This window comes from Homalodisca vitripennis, chromosome 5 (genome assembly GCF_021130785.1).
Source record: "Homalodisca vitripennis isolate AUS2020 chromosome 5, UT_GWSS_2.1, whole genome shotgun sequence".
Taxonomy (NCBI): domain Eukaryota; kingdom Metazoa; phylum Arthropoda; class Insecta; order Hemiptera; family Cicadellidae; genus Homalodisca; species Homalodisca vitripennis.
The window spans coordinates 171948071-171968270 of NC_060211.1; the positions used below are offsets into that span (position 1 = coordinate 171948071).

A 20200-nucleotide genomic window follows, 5' to 3' on the forward strand; every position below is an offset into this window, starting at 1 on the left:
CATAAAGGTTTCTTAATATTTAGAAACATAGGAGACATCAGAAACTGTGTTACACTGTTTTATAAATACAAATAAAATTTTAACTTTAAAACTCAAAATGGTGATCATAAAACAGTGTTAACATTTTCCTATTATTTACAAACATAGTAGAACCTATCAAATGTTGTCGTACTGTTTGATTAAGTGAAATAAGATTTCTGTTTGTCAATAAAGTTTTGTTTATTTCATCTCTTTATCGCTCTGTACTAAGTAGTCTTGATAGATCACTTTAAAATCTTCAAAATCAAGGTCACTTCCTTGAAACGCTCAAACTACGCAGATGTGTGCTTTCCACGCTCTGTCCACTGGCTATTTCAGGCCACCACATGATAATCTCTATCAGCTGTGTGTGTGTGTCGCTGGCCTGGCGCCAACACGGCACTTACTCTCAAATAGTAGTTAGTAGTGACTGCAAGCTACTTTGTTATCATTCAGGTTGTGGACGAGGTAGCAACAACATGTCTCTCTTGAAAAACATTTGGAAGAGCAGCAGCAAACATAAAAGTAAGTATTGCTATACGCATAGAAGTGTTTGCTAATTTCATTGACAGGCTTCAATTCTTATTAAAAAAATACAATAAATTGGTTTGAATTGACTGTAGTGGGAAAGATGTATGCTTTAAGAAATTTAAAGTAAATGGGAAAACAAATCCTAAAATTTTTTGATAATAATCAACCAGATCTCTCTCTCTACTGACAAAACCATTATGTTTGGTTGAAGAACTTAAACTAGGCTTGTTTTATTTGGATCTCAATACATAAACAACAACTTCTTACTTCCAATAGAATATACACAACATAAATACGTACTGTTTTTACATTTCTCTTTTCTTGATAATAATTGTAATATATTGTAACTTTATGGTTTAATTGTTTGGTTATATGTCCTTTTCCAACATAATCTCCAATATTATTGAAAGAATTTCTTGAATTTTGTACATCGATTTTAGGTGTCTATAACTATTATTTTATATATTTATATGGTACCAATCAAAAACTCTTTTACTATAGATTTCTTTTTTAATTGTACATACATTCAACCATAGGCTCTGTCCAACAGGCTTCCAAATTTTGGATGTTCATCTTATGAGTGTTTTGTTTAGTTTAAAACAGCTGATTACTGAAATTTGTGTATTGTTGAGGCACTTATTCAATAACCCACAATATCAGCTGATTGATTATGACAATGAGAAATAAATTAATTTAAACATGGTGTACAAAATTATGAATTTAGGCCTCCAAGTGTACATTGTCATGATTCGTGATGACCTAGTCGTTTTTAAGGTGCCACCAGTGCAAATTACGATGACTTGTATTCTCCGGTTAAAATCACTTTACGGGTTATTACTACAGATCAATTTTAATTTTACACTATACCAATCAAAAGCTCGTGACTTGTTAACATGAAAAAGGGTAATCAAATACACAATTTATTGCATATAAAATGTTTTGATAAATTCAACTCAGTGCTTTTCGTGAAAATGAAAACACTTTTAACAACAAATTTTCTTGTAAACCCTTGTAACATTATATATTTCTGTTTTAACGGTTAAATTTGCTGCAATTTTGATATTCTGAATTCCTTATTTATATAACTAACATTTATGAAAATATAGATATCCACACTTATATAAGAATTTGTTGTTTACTTCAAGGACAATTTTTAGAAGCCGCTACTAGTAAAAACTAGTATAACATTATATACTTCTTTGAAGATTAATTATTTTTTTAAAGTTTTGCAAAGTAAGTCTGCCCTAGGAAGGTTCACCCCTGGCTGGTTTATACCTTCCAGATGTACCTATTCTAAGTACAACTAAAACTGATGTGTCACTTAAATCTGGACAGTCTTATAGATCTCCAGGAGTGGCACATCAGTAACCGCAAATGTCGAGATTCTGGGGTTCAAGGGTAGATCGATACGTGTAGTCTACTGCGGGAGATGACTATTGGAGTTGGTTGGGCTCCCTTAGTGTTAAAGGTTCTTGCTAGCCTAGACATAAGAGCGTGCCACCCCCTGCCTGCTTTGACTATGGAGGCTGGTTTAGAGCTGGCTTCTCCTTCTTCCAAGGAGACATGATTGAGGTTAGCACCCTAAATTCTTCATTGTAGATCATGACAGTAGGTGGCCCCTAACTCTACCTTACCCATCCAGAATATCCTGTTAGTCCGGAAGCAGCGTAAAGGTCCTTTTAGGACTATGTGCAATTTCTAAGCACCTTGTCCAAAGAGAACAAAAAAAGTAAGTCTGTAAACCAACTTAAAACTGTTGTGCTTCTCAGGATTTCTGATGATCACTGCCAGGGTTAAGACCCTGTCTTACAACCCTAAATAAAATGAAAATAAGGTATTCTAAAATTTCTGTTTAGAAGTAATACAAAAATTAAATATTATGCCCCCTAATTACAAAATATTACTCTACCAAACATGTGTGAACTCGTATGGACGAGGTAACGTCCTAAGCAATTGGCCAGTGATAACACTAGTGCTCCCCCTGTTATCTGTCTGACACACTAACCCCATGAGAGTACTCAGAAGTGTATAAAAAAATATTAAATGGCTATTAAGTAATGATGACGAAACAAAAACACTTTTTAATTACTTATAAAACTCTGCTGTGATTATATAAGATTTTCTTGAAAGTTTTGTTTTATTCATATTTTTGTTGTAAATGTAAAATGATCTGAATAACCATAGCTTTAGTTTTGGTTTTGGGTATGTCTATGTTAACCTCTGTGACATTCCAGCAAGCATTTAATAGTTTAATTGATGTTTTTTTTTAAATTTTAGTTGCTTATTTGTTTTATTATTCTTAACTAGTATTATAATATTATTGACTTACAAATTATTTATTGCAATATTTTTAAGCAAATTAATTATTTTTGGTAATTAGCTAATCGGTATTGTTTGATTTCCAATGCAGACCTTGTACCATGCAAAAACATAACCAGGAAAAAATTAGCAGTGGGACCAGACAACTGATATTCTTTTGTAGTGGACAGAGAGTAAGGCCCTATTATGTTCCTTAAAAAGTTCTTGACCCGTTTCTTTGTTAATAACAATCTTTCAGCAGTACATATCAGTAATACTGAATTATTTGAATAATAATAATATTCATTTACTAAAAAAGTAATTGAAAAAAATTAAAAATTGGGGGGTTCCAGACCCCTTGGACCCTCTCGCTGGTAACGTCCCTGGTACCATGTGTCCCAAAGTCTCTTCACTCACCCACACCACAAGGTTTGAACGGTTGAGAATTTTGAAATATTCTTTAAGAATAAGCATTACATCACATACTGCAAACGTTTCTGATGGATTTCAAAATTTTTTCTCTCTACCCCAAAATTGGTGTGGGGAGGAGAGGGAGAGAAACATAAAAATGTTGCATCATATAAATTACAATGCCTCAAATTCAATATTTTGGTAAGACAATACCCAAATGACCAATAAAACTAATTTCTGACCACTCTACATCGAATGGGTACCATTTTAACAAATGTAAATTCCAAATTCAAAAATACATTATATTGGACAGAGCCAACTTTTAGTTTTCACTAATTTCTTTTATCAAGTTCTTTGAAATGAGGTGTGAATTAGTGAGTTCACCATTAAAAAATTTTACTTCCCCCCAAAATGGGATACGTGAAAGATAAAAAATAATTTAACTAGTAATTGAAATAAACACACTTAATTTTTGCTTCTTTATCTTTAATTTATCATCGTATAATTTATTACCTCAATCACAAAATAAAAAACAGTGTAAATTAGTTGATTGTTTTGTTAACCGATGTATTGATATGTTTACACTAACCAGAACGTGAACTATAAAGAGCTAGAAAGTGAAATAAACCAGGCATTGCCAAGTAAGAGTGCAGCTCGTGCGAGAGGTGAATTAATGCCAAGTAACAGTATCATGATGGCTTAGATCCAACAACTGCACCAGAGGCATGCACCAGATACAGCACAACACAAGTGCTTCAGTCACGTACACCAAAGGGCTTGTTATACCACTATCACTTAAATCTCTTCAATTGCCAAATTACCACAGCGTGGAATCACCGGTTCGTCTTTTATTTACTAGTTTACATATCAAAATATATAAATGATTTAATTTCCATATTCTTTTCAATAAAGCTCATGTTATATTTTTACTTGCACATTCATTCAAACTCTAATGCTTCAAATCGCTAGCTTTTCAGGAAATTAAGAAAACTGCTCTTAAAAATTGTATTACTTTGTAATTTTTATTTGTGCTATACAATACAATTTACTGTACTTTAAAATAGAAGTAACAAAAAATAAACATTTTAAGTGATACATTTGAGTGTATTTTTATCTAGTAATTTCCTGGACGATTAAGAAAAAAATTATGTTGATGTTTGAAGTTAGAGTTTAGTCAACGCATTATTTTAATAGTGACTACCACAGTGACTATTTTGGTTTTTAAATCAATGCTTTCCTTAATTGTTTTATATGTGTTTAGGTTTGAGATGAGTGTGACAATAGAATATTTATATATTTTCCTCTACTTTAAAGAGTTATGTAAACTTCGCTTTAGAAAATGAAATATATAAATTAAATTTAATACACAATGGAAAATGCAAACTGTAATAAAAAATTCCTAAAAAATATGTATATGTATCATGATATCATCAATGTAACATACTGTATAGTCAATCAATGATCTATGTATAGTAATAGCAATTATTATTAATTTATTTTCACAAATCATGGAGATAATTTGTATTTTAATTTGGTTCAAAATATCAAGCACTTAATAATTAGACCAAGCCAAAAAAGATATGATAGCACTTTTTAGAGCATGCTTAACATTTAACCAATTGACCTATGACTCTGTCAAGAGAAGATAAGAGAAATGCACTGTTAGTGGTCATCACATGTACAGACCAACAGACATTGGGAAGAGAACATTGGTTTTTTAACTCATTTATCATTCACATGTAGCCTAGCCCGTGGAAATGCCAACCATGTAGTTTTAGCATATAGAACATATTTATTTTCCAATGGAATAATTACAAGAATTATTTCTATGATAACATTTTTTTTATAATTTTCTCAATTAATTAATTTTAGTAAAAAGTATGATGCTTCCTAATGAATAAGAGAACAACAGAGATTTTAAAATAAACAATCACCATCCAAAAGTTTTAAAATGAAACTTAAATTTTGTGTTGGATACCTGTTTAGGATGGAGATGAATGGCTATATTTTATGAATTCCCTTTATGTATTCCATAACAAATCATTATTTTAAATTGAATTGATTGCATGAAAAATGTTATAAGTTTATTTTAAGAAAGCAATGAAGTACTGTATTACCTCTTAAAATTAAACTATGGTCAACATTTTAACAAAAAGTGAACATATAACGTTCACGAAATATCAGCTGTCAATTAATTCAAAACAATGTTTTTGTGGAAAACAAATTGGAGGAATAACAAGAAAATGGTACTACATTAGTTTGTTTCAGAATATAAGAATTAAAAAACATTTAAAAAAGTTAAGTATGTTTCAAAATGAAACAATTGTACATGGCTGCTTTGAATGAATGCTCATCGATGCCATTTCAGATGGACATTTGGAAACAAATATTAAAATAAACACTTTTAATAACATGCACATAAAAGCTGTATGAAAATGTCAGACATTAATATGATAAATACGGAAAGTTTTTAAACCATCACAAATAATATATTGTTAAATAAATAAAAACATATTTGTCAAACAATTCTCTTTCCCTTGTCTCCTATTGTTGCTAATAATAATATTGCTATGAATTTAACAATAAGAAGATTCCAACAAAATGATTCCCTAACAAATAAATAAGCTCTAAAATAAATAAAAATACTAAAAACTTTAGCTGTGAATAAATTAACTATAAATTAACTAACAGTATTAATATTGCTTATGTCAAACATTTATTTCATAAAATATTACTGTCAGATAAAGTTAAAAGTGTAGCATTACATGAAGTAATAATAACCATTCATTAAAACAATAAATTTAGTAACAATATAAAATATGCAAAATAACAAAACAGAGGGTAACCATTGATTTCTTATTTTACTATATATATTTTCTAGTATTTATATACTATATTTCTTATTATATTATGTATATATTTTTAATACATAATGATTTACAATAATATATTGATTTCACTTAAATTTAAAACACTTCGTTCAACATGTTTCAATGTAATACTAAATCATACAATAACAACTCTATTTTAAAAACAACAGTGTATCAGCTCTATGACTGATTATCGCTACGATTTATAATAATTTTTATATCAGTGCTAGAACAAGGTTCTTGTTGAAAGTTAGAGCAAGATGTAGTTTAAACATAATAAATACATTCTTAATGCTTAAATGTAATTTAATGAACTTCCCTAGGAGGGTTTACGTCTGGCTGGTTTATACCTTCCAGTTCAACCTACGCTGGGTACTGCAAAAACCGGTGTTTCACTTAAACCTGAGCAACCTTATGGCACATCACTAACTGCAAATGTTGAGATTCTGGGGTGCAAGGGCAGATCAACAGGTCTAGTCTACTGTGGGAGATGACGGTTGGAGTTGGTGGAATTTTTCCCTAAGTGTTAAGGGCTGTTGCTAGCCTAGACATAAGGGTGTGCTACCCCCTGCCTGCTTTGAACTAGAGAGGCTGGTTCAGAGCTGCCTTCCCCTTCTTCCAAGGAGACATGACAGAAATTAATGCCCAACATTATTATCCCCAACCTTACCCACCTAGAATATCCTGTCACTCCAGAAGCAGCACAAAAGTTCTGTTAGGAATATGTGCAATTCTAAGCTTCTTGTCCTAATTAGGAAAAAAATAGTTAACTTTTTAATTTCTCTGTAGAAACACCTATATGTCTTAAAATGATTTACTTAAATGGAAAATAAATTCGCTCTTAATCCTCAAAGGACCACTATAACAGTGATGTCATGTGCGTGAAGGTCATACGATGGTGTTACTGGCAACAGTGATAGTCATTGAATGTAGTACAAATCATTTTCCCTAGTTTAAGGCTAGTGGGTCAGAGCTATAAATAAAGGGCTATAAATAGCCCTCTGGCCACTTCTGGTAAATTGATTTGTGTGGAGCACATTAAAGTTTGCTTCACAATACAGAGAGCCTTTACATTCTTTCAGACTCACCGATGTAGTAATCTATTGAAACATGATAAAGACTCTTTTGCTGCAAGAATTCAGAAATCAGAATGCGTTATTTCAACATTTTCAAGAAATGAATTGGCATCATTATTATACATATTTGTTACAATAGTGCATGTATGTCAAAAATAATGCAAATTATTAATATAAAAAGTCAAGGTTATTATTCAATTTAGGTAGTTATTTAATAATTAGGTAGTAATAGAGCAAAATTCTTCAAATTCTTCTATAGTGTAGATGAACTTCTCTACAAGCACGTTGGCCAGTCGTTTCTTGAATGTCTCTTGATTTCCGTTCTTGACATTAGAAAGGAATAGGTTGAGAAACTTGCACTAGCGTAGGAGGGCTTCTTGGTTAAATACTAGAAGGTTAAATATTCATATAGAGTTTATTTCATTGTTCTATCATTCACCACCTGTATCAATCACCATTTGATTGTAACTGATATCGTTTCAGAACTCAGTGAAGAATGGAATCTTGCTTCAAACCAAGATTTTGATGATGACTTTTTCTCTCCGAGTGGAAATTCAACGTATAAAGTGAAGTATCTAGGTCATGTACCAGTGGATTCTTCAAAAAACACTCAGCAGATTACAGAGACGGCGATTGATTCAATAATATCAATGGTAATTTGTGCACATTCAAATAACAAACAAACTGTGTTGTAATCAGTTTAGCAAGTTAGGTTAATTTTTGTTGATTTGATTCTATAACAATTATATTAGCTTGTAAAAATATTAAAAAATAATTCTTATCTTAAACTGCTATTGTGTACAGAAACTCTAACATCTTTTGCATTTTCCAGAGCAAAGCAAATCAGAAGAGTATCAAGAAGGTTTTGGTTTCTGTAAATTTTAAAGGCATCGAAGTTACAGACAGATCAAATGAGAAACCAATATTAGATGTTTCTATCTTCAGGTAATTCACATTATTAAGCTTAATTACTTACTTAAGTATAGTATCGATTGTACCTTAGTCAGGCATTTTGGTTATGTATACGAGAAATTATACATTTAGCCCCTTTACCTTCTTGTATTTAATAGTAAAAAAAATCTTTATTGTTATGGGCTATGTGCAAAAATTGATAACATTAATCAATTTTGGATTAGAATATTTTTTACTTTAAAGTCATAGCCCTGTATGATAACTTACTGAAAAACAGAGAAAGTAAAACTAATATTTTGATCATTCCATAAGGTGATAGGTATTTAACACTTTTATTGTGGCTCTATTTATACTGAGAGAGGCCAACATTCTCCCTAAAATTTTAAAAGACCCCAAATAAAAATGGCTGAATATAAAAATGTGAAATTATTGCAATAATTACTTAAGGATAATAATATTTAAAATGGGAATGTGTGTGTGTGTGTGTGTGTGATTTTTAATATACATATCCTTAGAGACACTTTTTTATAAATTAAAAACTTCATTCTCTTTGGTCATCTACTGTAAAAATATTCATAAGTTTTCTTTGGAGCTGATATTGTAAGATCACCTACTACCTACATTTTCTTTAGTTTTATTATAATATAAAATTACTTATGTAATAAAATTAACTGAATATCAATATTAATCTATTTATTGTTAAAATACTTTTTAGAAGAGTATTAACAACATCAGTATTGCAGCACGATGCCAAGTCTAGATATACTTATAACTAAAAATTACAGATAAAAATTATTACATTTAGAATTTATAATATTTTATAATTTGATGTATGTCGAGGTGTAAAAAGAGTTGTTAAAACAACACTATCAATTAGTTCAAATAAATTATTGCAATTAACACATTTTAAACAATGTCATTAATGAAATAACAGAAATAAAATTCAACAATTAATTAATAAAATATTTAAAAATTAACTAACAGTAACAATCATTAAATAACAACTAGAGGTTTTGGACTAATCTGAAATAACAAAGAAAAAGCAACCAGTAAAGAGTTAACCAGACAATAGACAATAGACAATAGACAAATTCTTTATTTACAAATTCTTTGAGAATTGTAACTTGTCAAAATTTGTTACGTAACCAGTAAACATTAAAGGGTAACCAATTTTCAAAAAGCAATTTAACCAGCCATTTAACATCTATACGTATTGTGAACATACTTGATGATTTTAGGGCAGAGTATGAAGGCTGTGAGTGTGCGTACAAGAACGTACAAGTTGGCGAGGTTCCATAATCCTTCAGGAACCATACTTCTCTAAAAACAATATAATTATTTGTTGATTTTCTTAACTGAATTGTGAAATGTCAATTGCAATACATATTTAAAACTAATGTAGTACTTAATTGAGTAATGAAAAGGATTTTCTGTCCACCAGGGTCTGCAGTTGTTTGGCTTACGCGAAATGTAGAAGAATCTTTGCTTTCCTTGCCACTGATTTACAAGAGACTACCGAGTGCCATGCATTTATGTGTTCAAAGAGAAGTACTGTAAGTATAAATATAAATAGTGGTGTAAAAGTAGGCATTTTCATGATTATGCATTACTAAAACTGAAACATTAAATTTTTAAAATTGTTTCATGCTATTTTTGTCTCGTTCTTAACATAAATTATAATTCTTAACCTGAAATGCTGTTAAAAAATTCAGATAATTAGTTGAAGACACGACAAGTGGCGTAGCAAAGGGGGGCGGGCGACCTTTTTTGGGGTGACACCCACCCGGTCTCTCAACTTTAAGAACAATGTACAAACAACAACAAAATAAATCACTAGCACAAAAATTTCAGCAGCATCATATACTTGCGATCTTTAACGTTTCAGTTGCAACATTTCTCATTTGCTTCGTGAAGTGTGTTGTGTTTGGTTGGCGTGAATTGTTAAACATGTATTATTCTATAGTGATAGATAATAAAAAGAAAGAAATATATTATATCCATGACCTTTATCATATAACATTTATTGCTTTTTACTTTCGATGGGGTGACACCACCAACTTCTGCACTGGGTGCCATCCAAGGTAGGTACGCCACTGAATTTAACAACCAACAAATAAAAAAAAGGTGTTTAACAAGATTAAGAATTAATTTATTCACAACTAATAAACAGAAATGCAAACAAAGATTCAGACACAAAACGGCTTAATTTTTTTGAATAAATAAGTCAATGTAACCAGTATCAGGTCCTAAGCATAGAAGTTTGAGGAATTAAAAAGGCACTGGAGTTGTTACCAACACCTTTCCTATTGTTTACATTTATACTGTAACAATATTACTGAAAGAAGTATAAAACTCTTACTAAAGTAAACTTAATACACAATTTTGGATTTAATACTACAATCACTTTTATACATAACATACAAAAAAATGTATAGTATCTCAGAAATAAAATTAACAAAGCCTACTTTTTGATGTAAATTGAAGTGCAGTCAACGTATCACTTGTAATAAACTTTTTTGTGTAGTCTTTTTTTCTTTTTCCAAACAAGTTAAAATTAGTCCAATTCATGTTCTTTACAAGGCAAGCATTTTGTCATCCAGTGAAAAACAAATTTTTGCCACCTCTGAATCTTGAGAACGATTAGAGATCAGGATGATTTAATTTTTTCCCCTGAGATATTTATATGTATTCAAAGTCTTAAAACTTTTTTACTGTAGAAGTGGAAATATTCCAGCCAATGTAAATACCTATAAATTGAGATTAAGAAATGCAAATAAATTTACAATACCTAAGCCAACAATATCTTTTTACACTAGAACATATAATTTTATCGCACCAAAGATTTTTAACGAAATACCTGATTATATTAAATATTCATACAACAAAAATATTTTTTTGAATAGACTAAAATCATGGCTCTTTCATTTGGAAGATATTGAGTTTCTGTTTAATATTATACAATAGCTTACTTATTCAGATGATCAGTGTTTATCAGTAATGTATGGTTAATATTTGTATGTAAATATTTATTTATTGTTAATACAGTTGTGAAGTCAATATTTTTGTTTTTATTATGTATCTGTAGTCTATGTTCTGCTTCCTTGTGGATGGTGGTACGGGAAGTCAGGTGTTGTTATTTTCTCTTGTTGCAAGTTGCATTTGTTTATTTTGTTAACTGTGGATAAATTTTTTGCTAAGGCACAACATATTTGTTTTTTTGAGACCATCTTTGTTAATTTTCTTTAAAAAATAATTTTTTCTGAGTGCTATTGTTTTTTTGTAAGTACTGTAAAGGAACCTCTGAACAGGCTTGCCTTAGAGGCCCTAGATTTCTTAAATTTCCTTCTTGTGTCAATATGTACCTGCTGTAATATGTACATACTGTATATTGTAATAGTTAAGGCTGTTTTCAATGCAAAACTACTAAGTTAAGTAATAAAATAATGGTCAGCCTGACAAGAGAATTATGAAATGTTGAAATAAAAGTGTACATTTTGTTAACTGTTGAAATTTAAGAAAATAAAATTCTTTATTCTTTATGTATGAAAATATTTTTTGCTGTGTTGGGCACCAAATCTTACTCCTTTGATAATATCTAGACAATGTCCTTGTAAAGCTATCTGGGTTATCCTTGGGCGGTGAAGATATATCATTCAGAATTGGCTAGACTAGAATGGCATCTAACATCTATCACCTAAATTTTACGGTTCACACCATGTCAGAACATTGATTACATAATTTAATTGTTGAAATATTTCGGCCTTGCTGTGGATATAGCCATCTTCAGTCAACTGAAACTGCCAATAATAAACATCATCTACATGTGTCTGTATAGGAGATTTGAAAGGGGTAGAGCTTAATTGTAATTGGCTGAAGTTACATCAACCGGTTTTTTTTGTTATCAATTATGATCGGTACAAGGATCACAACGTCACATCGTTTCTTTATCACAGAACATCAGCTTTTTGACAGTTTCACACTATCTTCTTTGTTGAAGTTCTTGTCTTTCTTGATAAATTCTATGAGTTCTCTTATTATTCTTGAACAACAGAAGGAAATTTTCCCAAGAATTGATTTGTTAAATTCTATTGCATGTTTAGTTTTAAAACTGTGTTCTGAAATGGTTGATTTTCCATACACTTGATGTTTTGTGTAGCTAATTATTTACTTACTTGTGTAGATATTATATATGTTCCTATGTTCATGGAAATCATAGACTCCTGGCGTACACTGTGAAACTGGTGGACCTCCTATGTGTTGCTCCTATGAAAACTGGATGCTCCTATGTGTCAAAAGAGCCAACTCAGAAATCAAGTTCTAAATATTGTCACACATGTGGGTTTAGTAGACACATCCAACAAGAAAAGTCTATTATAATGAAATGTGTTCTTCACTGGTCTCATAAAATTTTTCAAGTTTTGAGCTGGTTTAAATAAAGTTTTTGTATTGTATCTCCTTAATATCCTCCCTATTTTATTGGTCATTTCTTCAATTTAAGGAGGAAAGGCTAGTTTTGGATGTTCTTCATTTTGACTTTGATCGTATTGTGGCACATTCTGGCACATAACTTTCGTAATTTGATTTTGAATGTCTTATTAGTTTGTGTACTTTATTAGTTTGTGTACTTAAAATGGTTTCATAAACAATTATAAGATTTCCTCATCTGCTCTAGATTTCACTTGAAAACATTGAAGTTCTTAGGGAGCTTAAGACTACATCTCTTCCAACCCGCATGCTCATCTCCATAGTTATTACTGTAATATATGTCGGCGCCCCAGGTTGATAATTGGTTACATATGGTGTTACTGATTTGACAGGCGGAAAGTATGGCGGTGACGGTGGCTCAGCTGTTCAGTGCAGTGTACCATATGTGGCAGTCGGCACATCGGGAGAGTCTCGGGACATTGTACTACAACAAGGGTCCCTTGCTACAACATTCATTACCTAGTAAGTGTCTATGTGTTGTACAGTATTGTGTGTCTGAAAACAGTTTAGAATTTACACAGGTCAAGTTATTTGATTACAATGACTCTAGTTTATTTAGACATTTGCGTTATATAGGGTGAGTTAAAAGTATGGATACACTCTGTTTAGTTTTTGATGGATAAAGATGGAGGGATGGAACTTGGGACACCTTTCTAGAAAATAGAAGTGAACTTTTTAGTCACTGTTACAACTTTGCCCATTTCCCCAAAATGGGATTTGGGGGGGAGGGGCGAAAAATTTAAAAATGTAAAGACCCATTAAGTGACACTTAATTTTAAAGATCTTTATAAAAGAAGAAGAACAGTGGAAACTAGAACTTTCTATCTCAACCCAGTACACAATGGCAGCTCATTGAAATGGATTAAGTTAAAAGCATGAATGGATCCTGCTCAACCTTCAATGGACAGAGATGGATGGAAAAATGAAACTCAGGACACCCCTCTCGGAAACAAAAGCGAACCATTTTCCCAAAATGGGATTTTGGACGGTGGCTCAAAATTGCTTAATGTAAAGACTCATTAAGTGGGTCTAATAAAAAATTAATTTAGGTAACATGAACATCCACATTCATAAGGTAAATAACGGATGATAAATTGACCTCCTAGAAGTAAAAATAAGTAAGTAGGTAAGTCGATGATAACAATATAATAAATAAAAGTAAAAAATGTAGTCAACCGTATGTGCAATCATTAATTTAGTACAAATGTATTCATGAATAGTTTTTTATTAAACAGTCTAAGTGATGATTTATTTACTATTTTCTAGGTTATAGTAAACATGATGTTGACTTCCAAATAACAGAAAACGTGCCACTAAGAACTCTCGCAACCACTAAATGGGTAAGTTCTACCTATGATTACTCAATCTTTTGGATGTAAATAATATGATTATAACATTTTGGAAAATGTTCATTAATACTTATGATATTATCTAGAGATTTTTCTCAATTATTAATATTTTCCAATACTATTTACTTTTCACTAGTTTAGAATAATGTAAAAGAGTTTGTATGAATTTAAATGAAAACAATAAGATTTAACCAGCATTTTAGAACATAATCTCAAATGAAAATACTGTATCAAGTATCTTCCATAAAGTTGGTTTGTTTCAAAGGACAAAAATACTTGTATATTTATGAACAATCGTTTTATTTATGAACATATAAGTCTGACTTTTGTCATCGTTATATGTAAATCATCACAACATATAATGAAAACAATGCCAGAAATCCTATTATTCTTTCAAATCGTCCAGTGTTAATAATACAGTTTTAAAAAAGAAAAGAATGTTATGAGTCTCATGTAAATTTAATGCATAAATGAGTAGTTTTCAAACATTGGTTTTTAATGTTGAATTTAGCTCGGGTTCATCTTGCTGTTATTGCAGTGTCTGATATCTGACGCTATCTCAGACTTAACTCCTGGAATCTGGAGTCATGTTCGTCAGAAGAGATCCAAAGAAAGTTGGTGACAAAGAAGCTCAAAACAAACCTTAACATCTTTTCGACATCAGAGACACCTATAAATAGTGGCAGTCTCATTGTCTCATCAGGTGCACTATTGAATGCACTACAATGTCTGTGACACGATCTCTTAGGACTGTTTCTTTGGGTCTCTTCAGACGAACATAACTCCAGATTCCAGGAGTCAAGTCTGAGACAGCATCAGATACCAGATGCTGCAATAAAAGGAAGGTGAACTGGAGCTAAATTCAACATTCAAACTGAATCAACCCTTCCTAACATAGCTACGTTATGTGTAGTGGTTTTTCATGTTGTACCAAATTAAGTAGGCATGACTGTAATTTTTTAGTAGTAGCCGGTCTTTCCCTAGAAGAGTTCACATTTTTAGTATCGTTATTCACATATACTACTGTTTTATAAACAGGGTGTTTAAAATGTCTGCAAACATCGTAATATTGTTTTAAACCATAGCCAATAAAATCTACAAACCATGCATGACTTTATACGACTATCTAAACTAGTTTTTTTTATACCATCACACGCCTACCATGGAGGACAAGCCTGTGGAGAATGTAATGGAAATCTTAATATAATTATTATATATTATTTTATTCATTTGTATTTTGGTGTTTTTCAGATAAGCTTTGATGGCAGTCTAAAAGATGGATCGTTACCTTCAACAAGGTAGGCAAAATGGAATGTATGAATTTTCAGGATTTAATTACTTTAACATACTTTCACGATTTAATTACTTTACAATACTTTCAGGATAATAAACCTGTTGTCAATAGCTATTATAATTAATTGATCCCATCGATAATAATGTCAAATATTAAGCACACAAAACTTACATTTCATTTAATACCAGGTTGACCATCCTATGCTTAGAAAACTACTGGTTCTCAGATTATGGAAAACCTTCCCCTGGATTTTTTTACAATTTATCAGTATTAGATTACTGGATACTAATTTAACTGACCTAAGTTTGGAAAGCAAAAAGTTTCCTGGAGTCAAATTTTTTCTGAAGCTCAAAAATTAAATTTAAGATAATATTAAAATAATAATAGAATAATCAAGCAAGTTAAACTTGAGTTTTTCTTTTCTTAGAAGTTGAAAATTGCAGATTAAACTAATATTTTCTAGCTTTTACTTGACCAATAATTAAAAAAAACTGCTTATGAAGAATCACTATGTTAAACATTCTTTTAGACCAAAAACGGTTGTGCTTCTCTGAAAGATTACTTTTTAAACTCATGTTACAAATCATATTAGTTATATTTTAAAATAATGGTGTGCCAGAAATAACCAACAATTTCCAATTTGTAATTTTGTTCTATAAAACATTATTTTAGTACATAGAACTTATAAAGGCACACATCTGAGATTCAACTTTAATGTTGGGATAAAGCTTAAAAATGTTGTATAAATAAGAAATGATCTCAAATCTAATAATGTTTCACTTTATAAACTTAAATTTTAATGTCTCGATAAATTGTTAGAAATACGTTAAATTGTCTTGATAAACTGTTATCTGTTAATACTAATGTTTTTTCAGTTATATTCAATTTAGAGCTACTTATACAAATTCTATACTGAATATAAATTATAAACTGTTAACAAAATCGCACTTTGAACAATTAATTAACGTCGATACATCTATGTTTCTAAAGTGAAATATTTGATGGATCTAAGATCAATTCTTATAAACACACCATCAAATCTTAGCTCCATGTTAACAGCAGAGTCACAGATGCTTGACTGGCAGCTAACTAGCATTCCCTTCTTAAATTTGTCCTCTCTGGATGATGACTAATTTAATTTGCATCTCTAATCTGTTCAGGTCACTAGCCTACGCTGAAGTGTACGTCTCCCCACCAGCCTACTCCGAGAAGCCTGCCTCGGAAAACCAAACACTCGACAGTAAAGAGTGGTCAGAATGCAGCAAATCTGTTGAACTTATAGTATTGTAGTTTGTAGCCGACTTTGTAGAAAACTTTATTTTTTATATGTGAATAAACTTTATTTATTAACCCTTCAATTTGCTGTGCAACCAATCAACTGAATTGTACACTCAACATGTTTCCTGCGTTCTATAAGGCAATTAAGTGTATGCAATTATTGTGTACGCATTTATAAATCTCAGATTTTTAAATACCCTAGAATTGTGGTACGATTTAAAAAAAATATAGAGCATAAATTTGCTTACATCTTTACTTAGCATTGATCGATTTAGATACAACATCCTGACTGTATTTACTCTCAGCAATATCACATGATACAACATCCTGACTGTATTTACTCTCATCAATATCACATGATACAACATCCTGACTGTGTGTACTCTCAGCAATATCACATGATACAACATCCTGACTGTATTTACTCTCAGCAATATCACATGATACAACATCCTGACTGTGTGTACTCTCATCAATATCACATGATACAACATCCTGACTGTATTTACTCTCATCAATATCACATGATACAACATCCTGACTGTATTTACTCTCATCAATATCACATGATACAACATCCTGACTGTGTGTACTCTCATCAATATCACATGATACAACATCCTGACTGTATTTACTCTCATCAATATCACATAATACAACATCCTGACTGTATTTACTCTCAGCAATATCACATGATACAACATCCTGACTATTTACCCTCAGCAATATCACATGATACAACATCCTGACTGTATTTACTCTCAGCAATATCACATGATACAACATCCTGACTGTATTTACTCTCATCAATATCACATGATACAACATCCTGACTGTATTTACTCTCATCAATATCACAGGAAACAACATCCTGACTTTCTCTACTCTCAGCAATATCACATGCTCACTATATGATGCTAAGAAAAGAGTTAATAACATTCCAAATGTTTCATTTGCAATGTAGTGGTGTGTGAGGAAATTGTATTGTGATTCGCAATAGGCAGGTAACTTCTTTAAATATTGTTAAGTTAGAAGAGAGCTGAATAAAAGTTGTAATTAAGTGACAAGAATAGACAATAGACACTGAAGAAATAATATTTATTCTTCTTTGCCCATTATGTATATTGAATAGTATAGGAAAAGTAACATTAATTAATAATAACAACAACTATAATGATAGATCTATGACTATATCCTTTGAGTCCATTATTCAAGAAGTCCTTTGAGTTTAACATTAATTTTGAAACTAATATAATCTAAGGTATCAGCCAATAGCAGAGTAGCACATGGTTGCCACATCGAACAGCTGATGACTACTGTCAAAATATGTTAAAAACAGTTATTTTGGACACAACACCTATCAGAATATAATGCCTCAATGCTCAACATGATCATGATCAAGGGGTGTTTTGATTGCACATTGGGATCAGTGTTTTACACTCGTTATATTTTGATCTTGCTTGATAGTAACGAATTTCAGACATTTATAAATTCAATGAAACATGTCACACTAATGACTATCATCTAAGTTTTCCAGTTCACATGGTGTTGTAGCATTACCAACACAATCATTCAAATCTTGAGAAATTGTAACTGTGTCAGCTATCTTTCCGTGCAGTGCGAACTGGAAATCTTACATGACACTTATGACAACAGCCAAGTTAAGCCTGAGACTATGGATGCTACAATGAAGGTTGATTGACAATTTTTTTAGTTACAGTTTCTTAGCTTTTTTATCTTTCCTCAATCGCAAAATTCAGGCTATATGTTAAAATCGGTAAACACCAACTTCACCCACCACTCTCAGTTAAAAAGTTTGTTTTTAAATGGATTCTATGAATATGAGATATTGTGTTTTATTTTAAACATAACCGTATCTTACTGTTGATCATCCAAATACGGGAAGAATGGCTCTTTCAATGTTTATACCTCTTAACCAACTTACTCAAAGCACTACAAAGTAACACAACACCTATGATTCCATCAGAAGAGGTATTTATAGCTTAATTTTACCAATAATACTTTAAAACATTTAACAAATTTGTTGATATGTTTGAGAAATTAAATTTAATAATCAATCAATCATTTTTTTAATATATTCAATGTAATAGCATTTCGATAGTTCAATCTGAAATACGGGGACTAAATTTATTTCACAATAAAATAAGAGTATTTTAATTTTGTGATAGCAACAACAAAATATTAAATTACGCTCAGTACTGATTTTAAAAGAAAAAGAATTATTATTTTTAATAATATTGACAAAAAGTCCATTTTAAATTAATTATACAATTATTTATCTTTTTATTATAAGAATTAGTTTACAAAATTATGTAGGGTAATATTACTTTGATTTATGATACATCTTAGAAGTTTAGAATTTTACAGAGTTAACCATTTTTGAATCTCTTTGAAGACTTGGCATACATTAAAAAAGATTGGTAATTTTTAAATCTTTTTGTATCAGTAAATTAAGAGTCTTAAGGTTGACTCTAACTCATAATCTCTTCATAAGAGGGAATCACAAACTTAATCACTAGCCAGCTAAGAGAACTAATTGGCTGTTTCCAAAACATTTATTGTAGACATTCAACAGCTGTTAAAAGTGACAATCACATCACATGCTATTTTAAACTACTGTCAAACAGCCAAATGTAAAAATGTTGTTTGGCCACTTGTGATCTAATATATTCAGACACCAAGCCTCATATTCTTGTTGGTACTCACTATGCCTCAAAGCTAGGAAATGACTTCAAAACACTGCATGATGCTTATTGGCTAGTTGTCAACCTACAGACTCTTCCTTCAATTGATTTCATTGTTGGTGTTCCTTTGACAATAAAGTTCATCCAAATATTACAGAGCTATTCCAATTATGTAACATTTTAATGTCTGTTTGAATATATTATTGTCTTTGATATCAATAATGCTCTTTTAAGGATGTATTTTGAAAAACCAATTCTAGAGTAGATACTTTTAAGAAATTCAAGGTTATGTCAAAGTGTCACTGTGTAATTCTTTTCTCGTATTAAATGTGTATTGCTTGTCATACAACAAGAAGCAGAATTGTTGTTGTTTTACATACATAACACTTTCTAAAATGTTTAAACCAAACTGTACAAAAATCTATATTTCAAAATGCTGTTTTAGCGAAATATTTTGATTTAGTATGAATATCGAGTTTAGCTACAGTTCACCTTCCTCTTAGTGCAGCATCTGAAATTTGACGCTGTCACAGACTTGACTCCTGGAATCTGGAGTCATATTCATCTGAAGACATAATAAAAAGACAGTCACTGACGATGAAGCTCAAAAAACTCTTTGTATAATTTTGCCATCAGAGATACCTAAACTATGAAATTCAGCGTAATCTAGCTGAAGAGGTACTCTTTGCTTCATAAGGTTCAAAATCGAGTGCACTACGATGTTCTAGACATGATCCCAAAGCACGGTGGAGCAACTGAGTTTTCTACACAGAATATAGCTATGGTGAGGAGGGTTGATTCAATGCGAATGTTTAGTTTGGTTCCATTTCACTTTCCTCTTAGTGCAAGGTCCGGAATCTGACGCTGTCACAGACTAGTCCTAGAATCTGGAGAGATAAAAACATTTTCAGATCTCGATTTAGATTTAAAATTGTTCTTATTGCTTTTTTTATAAAATAGAATTTTATTGAGG

General features: G+C 31.0%; 1 protein-coding gene across 1 annotated transcript; it reads left to right on the forward strand.

Moving 5' to 3' along the window:
- The first annotated feature begins 360 nt into the window (after positions 1 to 360).
- On the forward strand, positions 361 to 16602 carry LOC124363170 (low density lipoprotein receptor adapter protein 1-like). Its single transcript, XM_046818315.1, has 8 exons — positions 361 to 543; positions 7688 to 7857; positions 8037 to 8149; positions 9558 to 9669; positions 12934 to 13063; positions 13868 to 13941; positions 15202 to 15248; positions 16405 to 16602. The coding sequence occupies exons 1-8, from the start codon at positions 366 to 368 to the stop codon at positions 16532 to 16534; spliced, it is 954 nt and encodes a 317-aa protein (XP_046674271.1). The 5' UTR covers positions 361 to 365; the 3' UTR covers positions 16535 to 16602.
- The last annotated feature ends 3598 nt before the right edge of the window (positions 16603 to 20200 follow it).